The sequence below is a fragment of the Rana temporaria genome, chromosome 2 (genome assembly GCF_905171775.1).
Source record: "Rana temporaria chromosome 2, aRanTem1.1, whole genome shotgun sequence".
Taxonomy (NCBI): domain Eukaryota; kingdom Metazoa; phylum Chordata; class Amphibia; order Anura; family Ranidae; genus Rana; species Rana temporaria.
This window is the reverse complement of record NC_053490.1, coordinates 5,807,285-5,825,010: the sequence shown is the minus strand read 5'-3', so window position 1 is coordinate 5,825,010 and position 17,726 is coordinate 5,807,285. Positions and strand designations below refer to the sequence as shown.

Below are 17,726 nucleotides of genomic sequence, written 5' to 3'. Positions count from 1 at the left end.
CTATAATTTAATAGTTAGTTATTATAAGTTATTTTTTTTGAATTTAGGGATTTCGGATTTTCGAATTTCTGAATTTGGTATTTTCGAATTTCCGACTTTGGGGTTTTACAATTTTTTTTTTATTTCCACATTTTTTAATTTACGGATTTTCAATTTTTTTTTAATTTCCGTATTTCTGAATTAATGAAATTTTGAATTTACGAAATTTCGGATTTTTGAATTTATGAAATGCTCAGGTGTGAATGGGGCCCTACTTTATTGTGGTGCACAACACTGCAGATGCCTTGTGCTTCCCCTGATTTAGTGTGTTGGGGTGAAATGTACTGCACCTCAAAGCCTTGTTAGGCCTCTGCAACCCCTATGAAAAACAGTCCGCGATGGATCTCTTTTTTTTTTACGTGTTTTTGCGTATTTTTAGCACATTCCCAGGCGTCACGTGTAGGGTAGTCCAATGTGCAAGAAACGCAGAAATTCGTAACTTCGGATAAATTTGTATACGTTCACTAATAGCCAATTTGAAAGGTAAATCCAATACCTAAAATTTATCAGTTAGTTACCGTATATACTCGAGTATAAGCCGACCCGAATATAAGCCGAGGCACCTAATTTTACCACAAAAAAATGGGAAAACTTATTGACTCGAGTATAAGCCTAGGGCAGTGATGTCGAACCTTGGCACCCCAGATGTTTTGGAACTACATTTCCCATAATGCTCATGCACTCTGCAGTGTAGCTGAGAATCATAGGAAATGTAGTTCCAAAACATCTGGGGTGCCAAGGTTCGCCATCACTGGCTTAGGGTGTCCATCTGCATGCCTCACTGTGCCCTTGACTAGACTGACGTTTAACATGTGAGTCTATGGAAGGGGTGCCCGACTTTGAAAAATCGGTGCTCCCCGGTCGTAGGTCCCACAGACAACAAACTTTGCAAATTTGTAGAGAAGAAATGGGGCTATAAGTGTGCCAAGTTCCGGGTCCAGGGGACCTACGACCGACCATTACCGGGTCCCCAAATTTACAGGAGAAATGACTGTTTAACATAGGAGTCTATGGAAGGGGTGCCCGACTTTGAAAAATAGGTGCTCCCCGGTCGTAGGTCCCACAGACAACAAACTTTGGAAATTTGTATAGAAGAAATGGGGCTATAAGTGTGCCAAGTTCCGAGTCCAGGGGACCTACGACCGGCTATTACCGGGTCCCCAAAATTACAGGAGAAATGACTGTTTAACATGGGAGTCTATGGAAGGGGTTACCTGGCTTTGAAAAATCAGTGCTCCCCGGCCGCAGGTCCCCCGGACAACATGCTATGCACACGTGTAGAGGAAGAGTGTGGCTACATGTGGGGCTATAAGTGTGCCAAGTTCTGGGTCCAGGGGGTCCTAAGACCGGCCGTTACCAGGTCCCCAAAATTACAGGAGAGATGATTGTTTAACATGGGAGTCTATGGAAGGGGTGCCCGGCTTCGAAAAATCGGTGCTCCCCGGCCGCAGGTCCCCCCGGACAACATGCTTTGCAAACTTGTAGAGGAAGAGTGGGGCTACATGTGTGCCAAGTTTGGGATCCAGAGGACCTACGGCCGGCCGGTTCAGGGTCCCCAAATCCTGGGAGATCAGGCGCAAAAAGATGACTCGAGTATAAGCTGAGGGGGGGCATTTTCAGCACAAATAAAATGTGCTGAAAAACTTGGCTTATACTCGAGTATATACGGTAGTTATTTTTTTTTTAATTTATGGATTTCGGATTTTCGAATTCCTGCATTTTGAACTTCCAAATTTTCAAATGCTTTAATTTCCAAATTTTTTAATTTCCAAATTTTTTAATTTCCAAATTTTTTAATTTCCAAATTTTTTAAATTTCCAAATTATTTAATTTCCAAATTTTTTAATTTCCAAATGTTTTCATTTCAAATTTTTTTCATTTACATTTTTTTCATTTCAAAATTTTTTCATTTCCAATTTTTTCATTTCCAATTTTTTTAATTTCCGGCTTTTCAATTTTTTTTCATTTCTGAATTTTCAAATTTCTCTATTTGGGACTTTCAGATTTTTGAATTTCCGAATTTTATGAATTTACGAAATGTCGGATTTCAGATTTTTGAATTTATGAATTGACGAATTGACAACTTTCGATCATAACGAATGGACCGAATAAAATAAAAAAAACGAATGAAACAAGAACAAACATTTTTTTTGGGCAGTGCACATGTTTAAATGGCACCACCGCGCCCCTGCTGAGGGGCAACGCGTTTCTTTACACTTTCGGGACAGTGCAAAATTTTGCGCATGTTCCCACGTAAACCCAATCTTCGCTGGGAGGTCGGAAGGGTCGTTTGTGTGAATGAGCCCTAACACTACACAATCTATACATGTGTGTCCAGATCCACAATTTTGCCCACCCACAGAGGAAGCATAGTTTTTGGGTGGACTAACCCTTTAAGAACACATTCTCTGGTTGAGGTTTCAGGACTGCAGTTCCTGTGCTGGAATATCGATGAACGCGGCGAGCCGTGACCCGCAGATCTCACCATCTCTCACCATCCTGCTGCCGCGTGACATCTATCGGCCCCTCGGCGGTTCCTGACCTTTGCTGCGCGGATTGAAGTATGAAAAGGTTGCAGCGTGCGGCTCGCTCTTTATTGCAGGTTACCAATACCCACAGCTGGCTGTCAGGGCTGACGGCACAGAAGAGGACCTGTCCCCCTTCTAGAAGGTACGGAGCCATCGGTTTATTTATTAGTTTTGTCTTTGTTGTGTACAGGATTAAAAACAAAAAAATGAATTACTTGAAGGTTTGTAAATATATGATGTAGAAATATTTTGCATTCTCATTTCAAACCAGCAGGTGGAGCTCTCAGATACCGTTCGCAGGTTTTTCCAGATCCTACTTGTCTGCATTGCTGAAAAAGACTTGTTTGCAACCAGCAGGTGGAGCTCTCAGCTACTGTTCGCTTTTTTCAGATCCTACTTGTCTGCAATGCTGAAAAAGACTGTTGTTTACAATCGGCAGGTGAAGCTCTCAGCTACTGTTCCTGGTTTCCAAGTTCCTATTTGTCTGCATTGCGGAAAAATACTGTTGTTTACAACCAGTAGGTGGAGCTCTCAGCTATTGTTCATGGTTTCCAAGATCCTACTTGTCTGCATTGCTGAAAAAGACTTGTTTACAATCAGCAGGAGGAGCTCTCAGCTACTGTTCGCGTTTTTTCAGATCCTACTTGTCTGCAATGCTGAAAAAAACTTGTTTACAACCGGCAGGTGAAGCTCTCAGCTACTGTTCCTGGTTTCCAAGATCCTATTTGTCTGCATTGCTGAAAAAGACTGTTGTTTACAACCAGTAGGTGGAGCTCTCAGCTACTGTTCATGGTTTTCCAGATCCTACTCGTCTGCATTGCTAAAAAAAATACTTGTTTACAACCAGCAGGTGGTGCTCTCAGCTACTGTTCATGGTTTCCAAGATCCTACTTGTCTGCATTGCTGAAAAAGGCTGTTGTTTACAACCAGTAGGTGGAGCTCTCAGCTATTGTTCATGGTTTCCAAGATCCTACTTGTCTGCATTGCTGAAAAGGACTTTTGTTTACAACCAGTAGGTGGAGCTCTCAGCTACTTTTCATGGTTTCCAAGATCCCACTTGTCTGCATTGCTGAAAAAGACTGTTGTTTACAACCAGTGAGTGGAGCTCTCAGCTACTGTTCATGGTTTCCAAGATCCTACTCGTCTGCATTGCTAAAAAAATACTTGTTTACAACCAACAGGTGGCGCTCTCAGCTACTGTTCATGGTTTCCAAGATCCCACCTGTCTGCATTGCTGAAAAAGACTGTTGTTTACAACCAGCAGGTGGAGCTCTCAGCTACTGTTCACGGTTTTCCAGATCCTACTTGTCTGCATTGCTGAACATGACTGTTGTTTACAACCAGCAGGTGGAGCTCTCAGCCACTGTTCTTGGTTTCCAAGATCCTACTTGTCTGCATTGCTGAAAAAGACTTGTTTACAACCAGCAGGTGGAGCTCTCAGTTACTGTTCACGGTTTTCCAGATCCTACCTGTCTGCAATGCTGAAAAATACTTGTTTACAACCAGCAGGTGGAGCTCTCAGCTACTGTTCGCTTTTTTCAGATCCTACTTGTCTGCAATGCTGAAAAAGACTGTTGTTTACAATCGGCAGGTGAAGCTCTCAGCTATTGTTCATGGTTTCCAAGATCCTACTTGTCTGCATTGCTGAAAAGGACTTTTGTTTACAACCAGTAGGTGGAGCTCTCAGCTACTTTTCATGGTTTCCAAGATCCCACGTGTCTGCATTGCTGAAAAAGACTGTTGTTTACAACCAGTGAGTGGAGCTCTCAGCTACTGTTCATGGTTTTCCAGATCCTACTCGTCTGCATTGCTAAAAAAAATACTTGTTTACAACCAGCAGGTGGCGCTCTCAGCTACTGTTCATGGTTTCCAAGATCCCACTTGTCTGCATTGCTGAAAAAGACTGTTGTTTACAACCAGCAGGTGGAGCTCTCAGCTACTGTTCACGGTTTTCCAGATCCTACTCGTCTGCATTGCTAAAAAAAATACTTGTTTACAACCAGCGGGTGGCGCTCTCAGCTACTGTTCTTGGTTTCCAAGATCCTACTTGTCTGCATTGCTGAAAAAGACTGTTGTTTATAACCAGTAGATGGAGCTCTCAGCTACTGTTCATGGTTTCCAAGATCCTACTTGTCTGCAATGCTGAAAAAGACTTGTTTACAATCAGCAGGAGGAGCTCTCAGCTACTGTTCGCGTTTTTTCAGATCCTACTTGTCTGCAATGCTGAAAAAAACTTGTTTACAACCGGCAGGTGAAGCTCTCAGCTACTGTTCCTGGTTTCCAAGATCCTATTTGTCTGCATTGCTGAAAAAGACTGTTGTTTACAACCAGTAGGTGGAGCTCTCAGCTATTGTTCACGTTTTTCCAGGTCCTACCTCTCTGCATTGCTAAAAAAAAGACTGTTGTTTACAACCAGCAGGTGGAGCTTTCAGTTACTGTCCACGGTTTTCCAGATCCTACTTGTCTGCAATGCTGAAAAATACTTGTTTACAACCAGTAGGTGGAGCTCTCAGCTACTGTTCATGGTTTCCAAGATCCTACTTGTCTGCATTGCTGAAAAAGACTGTTGTTTACAACCAGCAGGAGGAGCTCTCAGCTATTTTTTATGCGCCGTCCGTGGACATATCCTAGTGCGCATGCTCCAAATGACGCCGCAAAGACTTATTGGTTTCGACGTGAACGTAAATTACGCCCAGCCCCATTCACGGACGACTTTCGCAAACGGCGTAAAATTTTTTAAATTTGACGCGGTTCCGACGTCCATACTTAACATTGGCTGCGCCATCTTTTTGGTGGAATAACTTTAGACCTGAAAACGCCTTACGTAAACGGCGTATCTTTACTGCGACGGGCAAGCATACGTTCGTGAATAGGCGTAAATCAGCGTACACGCTCCTAGCGGCCGGCCTAAATAGACAGCTAAGGTACGACGGCGCCCACGGTCGTATCTTAGCTAGATTTAAGTGTATCTCAATTTGAGAATACACTTACATTTACGCCGGCGTATCAGTAGATACGCCGTCGTAACTCTCTCTGAATCTGGCTATATAAGTTTATAGGAAAAGCTGATTCAAGAGTCATAAAATAAAAATAAAAATATAATAATGAAAAAATACATGAATAGATGTATCTAATAAATCTATTTATATAATAAAAATAAATCATTTAAAGTTTAAATATAATAAAAAAATACTGTAAATATAATAAAAATAAAAATATAAATATAATAAAAATTAAAAATAAAAATGTATATATACACACACACACACACACACATGTACTATATATATATATATATATATATATATATATATATATATAAATATATACATAGTAAAAATATATTTTTTTATAAAATAATAAAAAATACATAGATTTATTTTATTTAAAAATAAATAAATCATTTAAAGTGTATATATATAGTGTGTGTGTGTGTGTGTGTGTGTATATATACATTTTTATTTTTAATTTTTATTATATTTTTATTTTTATATTTTTATAATATATATATATATATAATACAAATAAAAAATTAAAATATACTGTAAATATAATGAAAATAAAAATATAACATAATAAAACTAAAAAATAAAAATGTATGTATATTTAAATGTATTTACATTTTTATTTTTACTATATATATATATATATATATATATATAGTAAAAATAAAAATTGAAATATAATACAAATAAAAATATAGGCAGAATAATAAATGTCATCTTTAATGGTCTAGCATCTATTGTTCCTGTCATTACACTAAAATAAAGACACCGAGGAGAGCAGCAAATTCAGAATTTTTCTTTTTGCAAAGCCTGGAAATCCATCACAGAAGAATTGTTACACATCAGTGATTCTTTGTAAAATAAAACCGACATTCTGTAAGTTGCGTATTTTTTTTTGCCCTCCTCCGGACCGACATTGTAGAAGTCTGTATCTGGCTGAATCTCCCGCCTTCTCACGCTATGTGAACGCGGTCAGATTTGGAGAGCGCATTAATCAGAGTTCTTTACCGTCCACTGAATTTGTCGCACTTCGCTCCACGCTGATTTGAATACGAAACGTTTCTGATTCATGTGATTTTATTAAAGATTTACCAGAGAGCTCCGCCGAGGGCCGATCAAACATTTACCACAACGCCAACTCAACTTTTGTTAAGGCTGAACTCCGGGCAAACAGCTGAATATAGAGATGAAATACATACGGGCCCAGATTCAGGTAGATCCGCGCAATATTTGCGTGGGCAAAGAGCAAAGATTTTTCTCTGCGCCCACGCAAATATTTAGCTCCGTAAATTGCGCGGGCGCTATGCTAATTAGCCCTGCTTAAGGGCGCCTAATGTAAATGATCCCGCCGGGGGCGGGAATCATTTAAATTAGGCGCGCTCCCGCGCCGAGCGAACAGCGCATGCTCCGTCGGGAAACTTTCCCGACGTGCATTGCGGCAAATGACGTCGCAAGGACGTCATTTGCTATTAAGTGAACGTGAATGGCGTCCAGCGCCATTCACGAATCACTTACGTAAACAACGTGAAATTTAAATTTCACGAGCGGGAAGGGCGGCTATACTTTAGCATTGGCTGCTCCTACTATGAGTAGGAGCAGCCTTACGCTAAAGTCGCCGTACGGAAACTCCGTACCTTGCGTGCGCAGGGCCCGCGCAACTTTTGTGAATCGGTGGTAGTATGCAATTTGCATACTATACGCCGATCACAATGGCCGCGCCCCCTAGCGGACAACGCAAGAATGCAGCCTGAGATATGAAGGCATAAGGAGGCTTATGTCAGTCATATCTTAGGCTGCAGTCGGTGTAACGAGGTTCCTGAATCAGGGGCATTCGCTACGCGGGCGCAATAGATTTTTGAATCTGGGCCACGCTGTGTTACCAAAAGTCTTGGGATCAGCGGATCTTTCTGCTGGCGTAACGTATCTCATTTTACGGTACGCCGCCGCAAGTTTTTCAGGCAAGTGTTTTATTCACAAAGCACTTGCCTGTAAAGTTGCGGCGGCGTAGCGTAAATCACCCGGCGGAATTCAAATTCGGCGGGTAGGGGGCGTGTATCATTTAAATGGTGCGCGTCCCCGCGCCGAACGAACGGCGCATGCGCCGTCCGTAAAATATGCTGGCGTGCATTGCTCCAAATGACGTCGCAAGGACGTCATTGGTTTTGACGTGAACGTAATTGACGTCCAGCCCTATTCACGGACGAGTTACGCAAACGACGTAAAATTTCAAAATTTCGACGCGGGAACGACGGCCATACGTAACATTGGATACGCCACCTAGGGGGCAGCTTTATCTTTACGCCGGCGTACCTCTTACGGAAACGGTGTATCTTTACTGCGACGGGCAAGCGTACGTTCGTGAATCGGCGTATCTACTCATTTGCATATTCTACGCCGAACTCAATGGAAGCGCCACCTAGCGGCCAGCGGAAATATTACACCCTAAGATACGACGGCCTCTTAGGTAGGTTTAAGTGTATCTCATTTTGAACATACACTTAAACATGCGACGGGCTTAGATTGCCGGCGTACTGATACGCCGGCGTAACTCTTTGTGAATCTGGCCCATGAACTTTAAGGACATCCCAGTCTTAGTCCGGAGGGTTCAATATTGAGTTGGCTCCGCCCTTTGCAGCTATAACAGCTTCACCTCTTCTGGGACGGCCGTCCACCCGGTTTAGGAGGGTGTCTATGGGAATGTTTGACCATTCTTCCAGAAGTGCATCTCTGAGGTCAGGCACTGATATAGAACGAGAAGGCCTGGCTCCCAGTCTCCATTCTAACTCAAGGTGACAAAGGGTTGTATCAGGCGGGTTCCATGAGAAATCCCATACTTCCAGTGGTGTGCCCAGCCCCCCCATAGCTTCTTCTCTAAGCTTCTCGTGGCTGCGTGTTGCACATTCCCCCCCACAAAGTACAACGCAGGGTTAATAGCCCTTCATTGTACGCGATGATGTCAAGGGGCCGCGCCCACAGCCTGGAGTGCTGGAAGCAGAGGAGAAGAGCTCTGGACCTGGCTGGAGCAGGGGGGAGGTAAGTAGTGCTACAGTCTTTTCACCCCCCCCCCCCACCAGACTTAACAAGCATTTAACCCTTGCAGTGCCGTGGGGGTGGGGTAGATCTTTTCTCTTTGCGGTCTATGAAGCACAGACATAGGCATGCGCACATGGTGTGCCAGGTGTGCCTGGGCACACCCTAATCACCCTGTGTGGTGCACATTGTACCGAAAAATACTACATTAAACTGGCACTAACGCACAGAAAAATACAGCATTAGACGGCACATAACACATCAAAATATACTACTTTAAAAATGCAGTAATGCACAGAAATATGCCCCCAATATTTCACCAAAGCTCCCTAATGGGGCTCCTAAAAAAAAAACTGACACTGTCCTCTGCCCTACTGACACCGTCCACCGCTCTGATGACACTGGCCCATATTCTCTCTAAAAATCCGCGGGCTGCGCTTAAGGCACTTACACTCCGCTGTCCCAACTTACAGGAGCAAGTGTTGTATTCCCCAAACACTTGCTCCATAAGTTGGGACGGCGGAGTGTAAATGCCCCGGCGTAGCCTGGCGGATCTCCAAGGGGGCGGCTTGTATTCAAATTAAGCGCGCCCCCGAATCTAATGAACTGCGCATGCGCCGGGCTTCAAAAAGCCCAGTGCGCATGCTCCAGTTCTCGCCGGAAAACATCAATAACGCCGACGTGTGCGTCATTGACATAAAGTCGTATTCAAGAACGACTTACGTAAACGACGTACCCGACGGGAAAAGACGACGCGGACCCGACGCCATCCGTAACATGGCCTACGTGGGACTTGCGGAAACTTACTCCTCATATAGCAGGAGTAAGTTTTCGCTTACGCAAACGACGTTAGCGACGGTTACGCGACGAAAACTCATTCGGGAATCGGCGTAGAAGGATCATTTGCATACGCAAATGAGTACTTCACGTAAATGCCATCTAGCGGCGGCCGGCGTCATTACATTTAAGATCCGCCAGTGACTGACAGATGGCGGATCTTAAGTGTATCTATGCGAAAATGATTCTAAGAATCAGTCGCATAGATACACGGGCCAAAAAAGGGAGTTACGACGGAGTTTCCTGAGATACTCCATCGTAACTTCTCTCAGAATATGGCCCACTATCAGTATACTGTATATACACATGCATGTGTGTTTGATCTTTGGGGTGCACACCCTAATGCAATAGGCTGCGCACACCTATGAAGCACAGAGTTTGTTGTGCCCCCCCCTCCCCCGTGATATCAGCAGTTGGCAGTCACTTACCACTTTTGGCATAACAGTGGTGATGGCATCTTTGATGGCCGTCCGGAGGTGAGAGAGGTCGATGACAGCGCCGAGGGTCAGCAGAGCGTCCTGGAAGAGATATAACAAAGTCACAAAAAGATAATCGCAGAATCCGGGCTAATACAAATCTGAATCCCACATACAGGAGCCAGGTCACCGTTTAGGGGACATGTAACAATAGAAACATAAGTTTGTGACCCCCCCCCACCTTCCCTATAAGGAGGGGGACACCACTCTGCACAAGCTGCAGTCATGTTACCCGTGTCCAAGCCCCGCCCCCCTCCCTGCTCTCTGGGCTCCCCCATTGGTGCCCCTCCACCCCCTGCTAAGAGCAGCCCCTCCCATTGTAAGCCTGATTTCTTATAGAATAACTTGGTGTAAAGTGGATGGATTCCGGTACTTCTATAGCGGAAAAAGAGACGCACTTTCCTTGTACTCCCCCTCCCCCCTTCAGTGTGCGGTCTATATATATATATATTGTCGGCATTCATGATATTCTGGATTTATGAATACAAATAGTGAAAGTTATCAGAATGAGAGTGACGCGGGAAATACATAATACATAATACCCCGCCATGGATCACTTCTCCATTCTATCCTATCTGTACTGAGCAGACACCGCCGTGACGGCTCCACCGCACGCTCACCGCCGCCACCGCCGCCGAGATACAAATCCAATTTCCTTCCAACATTCTCTCCTCCGCCGTATCTCAGCCGCTCCATATCTGGAGGAATGTGACGCTTCGCCTCCGCGCCGCCACCCGACCAGCGCTCCATCCCGTTATCTTCCTTCTCTGGGCCCATTCGCTCTCATTCTATTCTCTCCTCTCCCTATTTACCTCCAGCGAGGTCTGATGAACCCCAAACTGTGCGGAGAGGACTTACTGCCCCCTAAAAGGCACCTCGATTGTTGTCCTGCGAGCTGGAAAATGTCTGTGCAGGGGGAGGCCGAGAGAGAGTGTAATAATAACCTTTATCTCTTTCCTCACCCCCTCCATTCCCTTCTTCTCTCCTTCCTCTTTCTCTCCTTCTTTCCTCACCCCCTCCACGCCCTTCTTCTCTCCTTCCTCTTTCTCTCCTTCTCCCTACCTCACCTCTCCACTGCCCGCTCCTCTCCTTCCTCTCTCTCCTTCTTCCTTCCTCACCCTCTCTTTCCTCTCTCTCTCCTTCCTCACCCTTTCCATTCCCTGCTTCTCTCCTTCCTCACATTCTCCTTTCCTCACCCTCTACATTCCCCCTCCTTTCCTTCCTCTTTCTCTTCTTTCTTCCTCCTCCCCTTCCTCATCCTCTCAATTTCCCTCTCCTCTCCTTCCTCTCTCTCTCCTTCTCCCTTCCTCACCTTCTCCTTTCCTCATCCTCTACATTCCCCCTCCTTTCCTTCCTCTTTCTCCTTCTCTCTTCCTCCTCCTCTCCTACCTCTCTCTCTCCTTTCTCATCCTCTCCATTCTCCGCTCCTCTCCTTCCTCTCTCTCTCCTTCCTCATCCTCTCCATTCTCCGCTCCTCTCCTTCCTCTTCTCCGCTCCTCTCCTTCCTCTCTCTCTCTCTCCCTCTCCCTTTCTCACCCTCTCCATACCCTGCTCCTCCCTCACCCTTTCCATTCCCCGCTTCTCGAATTCCCCTCTCTCTCCTTCTCCCTTCCTCACCCCCTCCATTCCCTCCTCCTCTTCTTCTCCCTACCTCACCTCTCCCTTCCCGCTCCTCTCCTTCCTCTCTCCTTCTTTCCTCACCCCCTCCATTCCCATCTTCTCTCCTTCCTCTTTCTCTCCTTCTCCCTACCTCACCTCTCCACTGCCCCGCTCCTCTCCTTCCTCTCTCTCTCCTTCTCCCTACCTCACCTCTCTATTGCCCGCTCCTCTCCTTCCTCTCTCTCTCTCCTTCTCCCTTCCTCACCCTCTTCATTACCCACTCCTCTCCTTCCTCTCTCTCTCCTTCCTCACCCTTTCCATTCCCCGCTTCTCTCCTTCCTCACCCTCTCCTTTCCTCACCCTCTACATTCCCCCTCCTTTCCTTCCTCTTTCTCTTCCTCCTCCTCTCCTTTCTCATCCTCTCAATTCCCCGCTCCTCTCCTTCCTCTCTCTCTCCTTCTCCCATCCTCACCTTCTCCTTTCCTCATCCTCTACATTCCCCCTCCTTTCCTTCATCTTTCTCCTTCTCTCTTCCTCCTCCTCTCCTACCTCTCTCTCTCCTTTCTCATCCTCTCCATTCTCCGCTCCTCTCCTTCCTCTTCTCCGCTCCTCTCCTTACTCTCTCTTTCTGCTTGTCCCTTTCTCACCCTCTCCATTCCCTGCTCCTCCTTTCTCTCTCTCTCCTTCTCCCTTTCTCACCCCCTCCATTACCCACTCCTCTCCTTCCATTCTCTCTCTCCTTCCTCACCCTTTCCATTCCCCGCTTCTCTAATTTCTCTCTCTCTCCCTTCCTCACCCCCTTCATTCTCTCCTCCTCTCCTTCCTCTTTCTCTCCTTCTCCCTACCTCACCTCTCCCTTCCCCGCTCCTCTCCTTACTCTCTCTCTCTCCTTCTTCCTTCCTCACCCCCTCCATTCCCTCCTTCTCTCCTTCCTCTCCTCCCTACCTAACCTCTCCATTGCCCGCTCCTCTCCTTCCTCTCTCTCTCTCTCCTTTCTCACCCTCTTCATTACCCACTCCTCTCCTTCCTCTCTCTCTCTCTCTCCTTCCTCACCCTTTCCATTCCCCACTTCTCTCCTCCTTTCCTCACCCTCAACATTCCCCCTCCTTTCCTTCCTCTTTCTCCTTCTCTCTTCCTCCTCCTCTCCTTCCTCATCCTCTCAATTCCCCGCTCCTCTTCTTCCTCTCTCTTTCTCTCTCTCTCCTTCTCCCTTCCTCACCCTCTCCTTTCCTCATCCTCTATATTCCCCCTCCGTTCCTTCCTTTTTCTCCTTCTTTCTTCCTCCTCCTCTCCTACCTCTCTCTCTCCTTCCTCATCCTCTCCATTCTCCGCTCCTCTCCTTTCTCTCTCTCTACTTCTCCCTTTCTCACGCCCTCCATTACCCACTTCTCTCCTTCCTCTCTCTCTTCTTCCTCACTCTTTCCATTCCCGGCTTCTCTAATTCCTATCTCTCTCCTTCTCCCTTCCTCACCCCCTCCATTCCCTCCTCCTCTCCTTGCTCTTTTTCCCTACCTCACCTCTCCCTTCCCCACTCCTCTCCTTACTCTCTTTCTCTCTCTCTTTCTTCCTTCCTCATCCCCTCTATTCCCTCCTTCTCTCCTTCCTCTTTCTCTCCTTCTCCCTACCTCACCTCTCCATTGCCTGCTCCTCTCCTTCCTCTCTCTCTCTCTCTCTCTCTCTCCTTCTCCCTTCCTCACCCTCTTCATTACCCACTCCTCTCCTTCCTCTCTCTCTCCTTCCTCACCCTTTCCATTCCCCGCTTCTCTCCTTCCTCTCTCTCGAGGCCTGTTCTCAGGGGAACCCATCCTGTTATACCGCTGGATGGTCTCGGCCCCCGTGCTGCGGCTCAGTCTCAGGGTCTTGGCGATCTTCTTATATCCTCGGCCATCTTTATGTAGAGACACAATTCTTTATCTCAGATCCTCAGAGAGTTCTTTGCCATGAGGGGCCATGTTGTCCTTCCAGTGACCAGTATGAGAGAGTGAGAGCGATAACACCAAATTTATCACACCTGCTCCCCATTCACCCCTGAGACCTTGTAACACTAACGAGTCACATGACACCGGGGAGGGAAAATGGCTAATTGGGGCCCAATTTGAAAATTTTCACTTAGGGGTGTCCTCACTTTTGTTGCCAGTGGTTTAGACATTAATGGCTGTGCGTTGAGTTATTTGTTATACAATATGTACACTCCTCCCCCCCTGTACACTCCTCCCCCCCTGTACACTCCTCCCCCCCTGTACACTCACTACACCACATTGTAGATACAAAGTGTCATTTCTTCAGTGTTGTCACATGAAAAGAGAGAAGAAAAGATTTACACAAATGTGAGAGGTGTACTCACTCAGAATATACTATAGAATACCCCCCATGAGTGGTATGACCCAGTCTTGGTACAGAATATACTATAGAATACCCCCCATGAGTGGTATGACCCAGTCTTGGTACAGAATATACTATAGAATACCCCCCATGAGTGGTATGACCCAGTCTTGGTACAGAATAAACTATAGAATACCCCCCCCCCCCCATGAGTTGTACTGTATGACCCAGTCTTGGTACATAATCTACTATAGAATACCCCCCATGAGTGGTATGACCCAGTCTTGGTACAGAATATACTATAGAATACCCCCCATGAGTGGTATGACCCAGTCTTGGTACAGAATAAACTATAGAATACCCCCCCCCCCCCCCATGAGTTGTACTGTATGACCCAGTCTTGGTACATAATCTACTATAGAATACCCCCCATGAGTGGTATGACCCAGTCTTGGTACAGAATATACTATAGAATACCCCCCATGAGTGGTATGACCCAGTCTTGGTACAGAATAAACTATAGAATACCCCCCCCCCCCCATGAGTTGTACTGTATGACCCAGTCTTGGTACATAATCTACTATAGAATACCCCCCATGAGTGGTATGACCCAGTCTTGGTACAGGATATACTATAGAACACCTCCCCATGAGTGGTATGACCCAGTCTTGCTACAGAATATACTATAGAACACCCCCCCCATGAGTGGTATGACCCAGTCTTGGTACAAAATATATTATATAATATCCCCCATGAGTGGTATGGCCCAGCCTTGGTACATAATATGCAGTATATTGAGTACTGTCCATGAGTGGTATGACTCGGTCTTGGTCCAGAATATACTATAAAATATCCTCCATGAGTGGTATGACCCAGTCTTGGTACAAAATATACTATAGGATACCCTCCCATGAGTGGTATGACCCAGTCTTGGTACAGAATATACTATAGAATACCCCCCATGAGTGGTATGACCCAGTCTTTGTACAGAATATACTATAGAATACCCCCCTATGAGTGGTATGACCCACTCTTGGTACATGATATGCAGTATATTGAGTACTATGAGTGGTGACAAACAGCAAAGACAATCCCATGAAGCCGATAAACAACGATGTGGTAGCCATAAACATTATTTGAATGATAAGCCCTGTCTGTCCTACCACTGTGGGTGAGAGGCCATCATGTACTGACCACCCCGGGCACTGATTCCGATGCTTCAGTGCAGGGATTTGTCCCAATTCTTTCACAATTTCCTGTTTCCTGACCTCTGGACACAAATGTTCCCTCCGGATCTGTCCTGTGATGGGAAATATATATTTTTTTAAATTTGGACAAACGTTCCTCGGATTCCTCACCCCAGCCAACAGGAAGTCAGGTGAGTTCCCGACGTTCTGCTCCCCCTCCCCCGGGCACATGATGACAATCATCTTTTTTGTGTTCCATTTTATTCTCGCTTAGAAGACGGATCTCTATGGTCAGTTCTGCCATGGACGCATATTTCCTTTATGGATGGACAGCAGTGTACATAAACCCCAATAGTTCTCTCTGAGGTCTACAGAACACCTCCCTCTATTTTGTGGAGCAGAGAAGGAGGGAGGTGTTTTGTAGTCCTGTCCTAAGGTGACAACGCTCAGTCATTGTACTATAGGAGGAGCAGCGTTGTCACCCGAAGACAGGCTTCCTAACACAACACATGGTAATGCTCTACAGAGGAGCAGACTGCTATGAATGGGCCCTTAAAGTCACCAACGGGGCCACTTGTCCTCCAGAAACACCCTGTAAGAGATCAGGCTCTGTACTTATATACTTACCTTTCCAGCGGATTGTGCGTTCAAATTCTGCCACTTTATCTCCCCCCCCCCCCCCCCCGGCTGCAGCCAGCAGGTATTCCAGACTTCGGGTACCCATTACCCCGGATGGAAAGTTGTGGATCCTCCTGTACACTCGGGGGACTGAATTCAAATGTACTGAGGTCCAGTCAGTAAAATTTCCTAGGTCTGAATATAATGTTTGTGCATTGACTCTTCACATCACAGCATCCCCCCTTCCTTTACATCACAGCCCCCCTTTTACATCACAGCCCCCCTTTTACATCACAGCCCCCCTTTTACATCACAGCCCCCCTTTTACATCACAGCCCCCCTTTTACATCACAGCCCCCCTTTTACATCACAGCCCCCCTTTTACATCACAGCTCCCCCTTTACATCACAGCTTCCCTTCTCCATTTACATCACAGCATCCCTTCTCCCTTTACATCACAGCTCCCCCCTTTACATCACAGCCCCCCTTTTACATCACAGCCCCCCTTTACATCACAGCCCCCCTTTTACATCACAGCCCCCCCTTTACATCACAGCTCCCTTTTACATCACAGCTCCCCCTTTACATCACAGCTCCCCCCTTTACATCACAGCCCCCCCTCCCTTTACATCACAGCTCCCCCCTTTACATCACAGCTCCCCCTTTACATCACAGCCCCCCCTTTACATCACAGCTCCCCTTTACATCACAGCCCCCCCTTTACATCACAGCTCCCCTTTACATCACAGCCCCCCCTTTACATCACAGCTCCCCCCTTTACATCACAGCTCCCCCTTTACATCACAGCCCCCCCTTTACATCACAGCTCCCCTTTACATCACAGCTCCCCCTTTACATCACAGCTCCCCCCTTTAGATCACAGCTTCCCTTTTTACATCACAGCCCCCCTTTACATCACAGCTCCCCCTTTACATCACAGCCCCCCCCTTTACATTACAGCCCCCTTTACATCACAACCCCCCCTTTACATCACAGCCCCCCCTTTACATCACAGCCCCCCCTTTACATCACAGCCCCCCCTTTACATCACAGCCCCCCTTTACATCACAGATCCCCCTTTACATCACAGCCCCCCCTTTACATCACAACTCCCCCCTTTACATCACAGCTCCCCCCTTTACATCACAGCCCCCCCTTTACATTACAGCCCCCTTTACATCACAGCCCCCCCTTTACATCACAGCCCCCTCTTTACATCACAGCTCCCCCCTTTACATCACAGCCCCTTTTACATCACAGCCCCCCCTTTACATCACAGCTCCCTTTTACATCACAGCTCCCCCTTTACATCACAGCTCCCCCCTTTACATCACAGCCCCCCTCCCTTTACATCACAGCTCCCCCTTTACATCACAGATCCCCCTTTACATCACAGCCCCCCTTTACATCACAGATCCCCCTTTACATCACAGCCCCCCCTTTACATCACAGCTCCCCCTTTACATCACAGCTCCCCCTTTACATCACAGCTCCCCCCTTTACATCACAGCCCCCCCTCCCTTTACATCACAGCTCCCCCCTTTACATCACAGCCCCCCTTTACATCACAGCCCCCCCCATTACACCACAGCCCCCCTTTACATCACAGCCCCCCTTTACATCACAGATCCCCCTTTACATCACAGCCCCCCCTTTACATCACAGCTCCCCCCTTTACATCACAGCCCCCCCTTTACATTACAGCCCCCTTTACATCACAGCCCCCCCTTTACATCACAGCTCCCCCTTTTACATCACAGCCCCCCCATTACATCACAGCCCCCCCTTTACATCACACCCCCCCCCTTTACATCACAGCCCCCTTTACATCACAGCCCCCCTTTACATCACAGCTCCCCCTTTACATCACAGCCCCCTTTTACATCACAGCTCCCCCCTTTACATCACAGCTCCCCCCTTTACATCACAGCTCCCCCTTTTACATCACAGCTCCCCCCTTTACATCACAGCTCCCCCTTTACATCACAGCCCCCCCCTTTACATCACAGCTCCCCCTTTACATCACAGCCCCCTTTACATCACAGCCCCCCCTTTACATCACAGCTCCCCCTTTTACATCACAGC

At 46.6% G+C, this 17,726-nt stretch overlaps 1 protein-coding gene across 1 annotated transcript in view; it reads right to left on the bottom strand.

The window, feature by feature from the left end:
- PDE2A (phosphodiesterase 2A) overlaps positions 1 to 17,726 on the bottom strand; it is a 394,708-nt gene that overhangs the window by 272,210 nt on the left and 104,772 nt on the right. Inside the window, exon 2 of the mRNA XM_040339780.1 lies at positions 9,868 to 9,957. Coding sequence (XP_040195714.1) covers positions 9,868 to 9,957 — 90 coding nt within the window. The remainder of the gene's footprint in view (positions 1 to 9,867; positions 9,958 to 17,726) is intronic.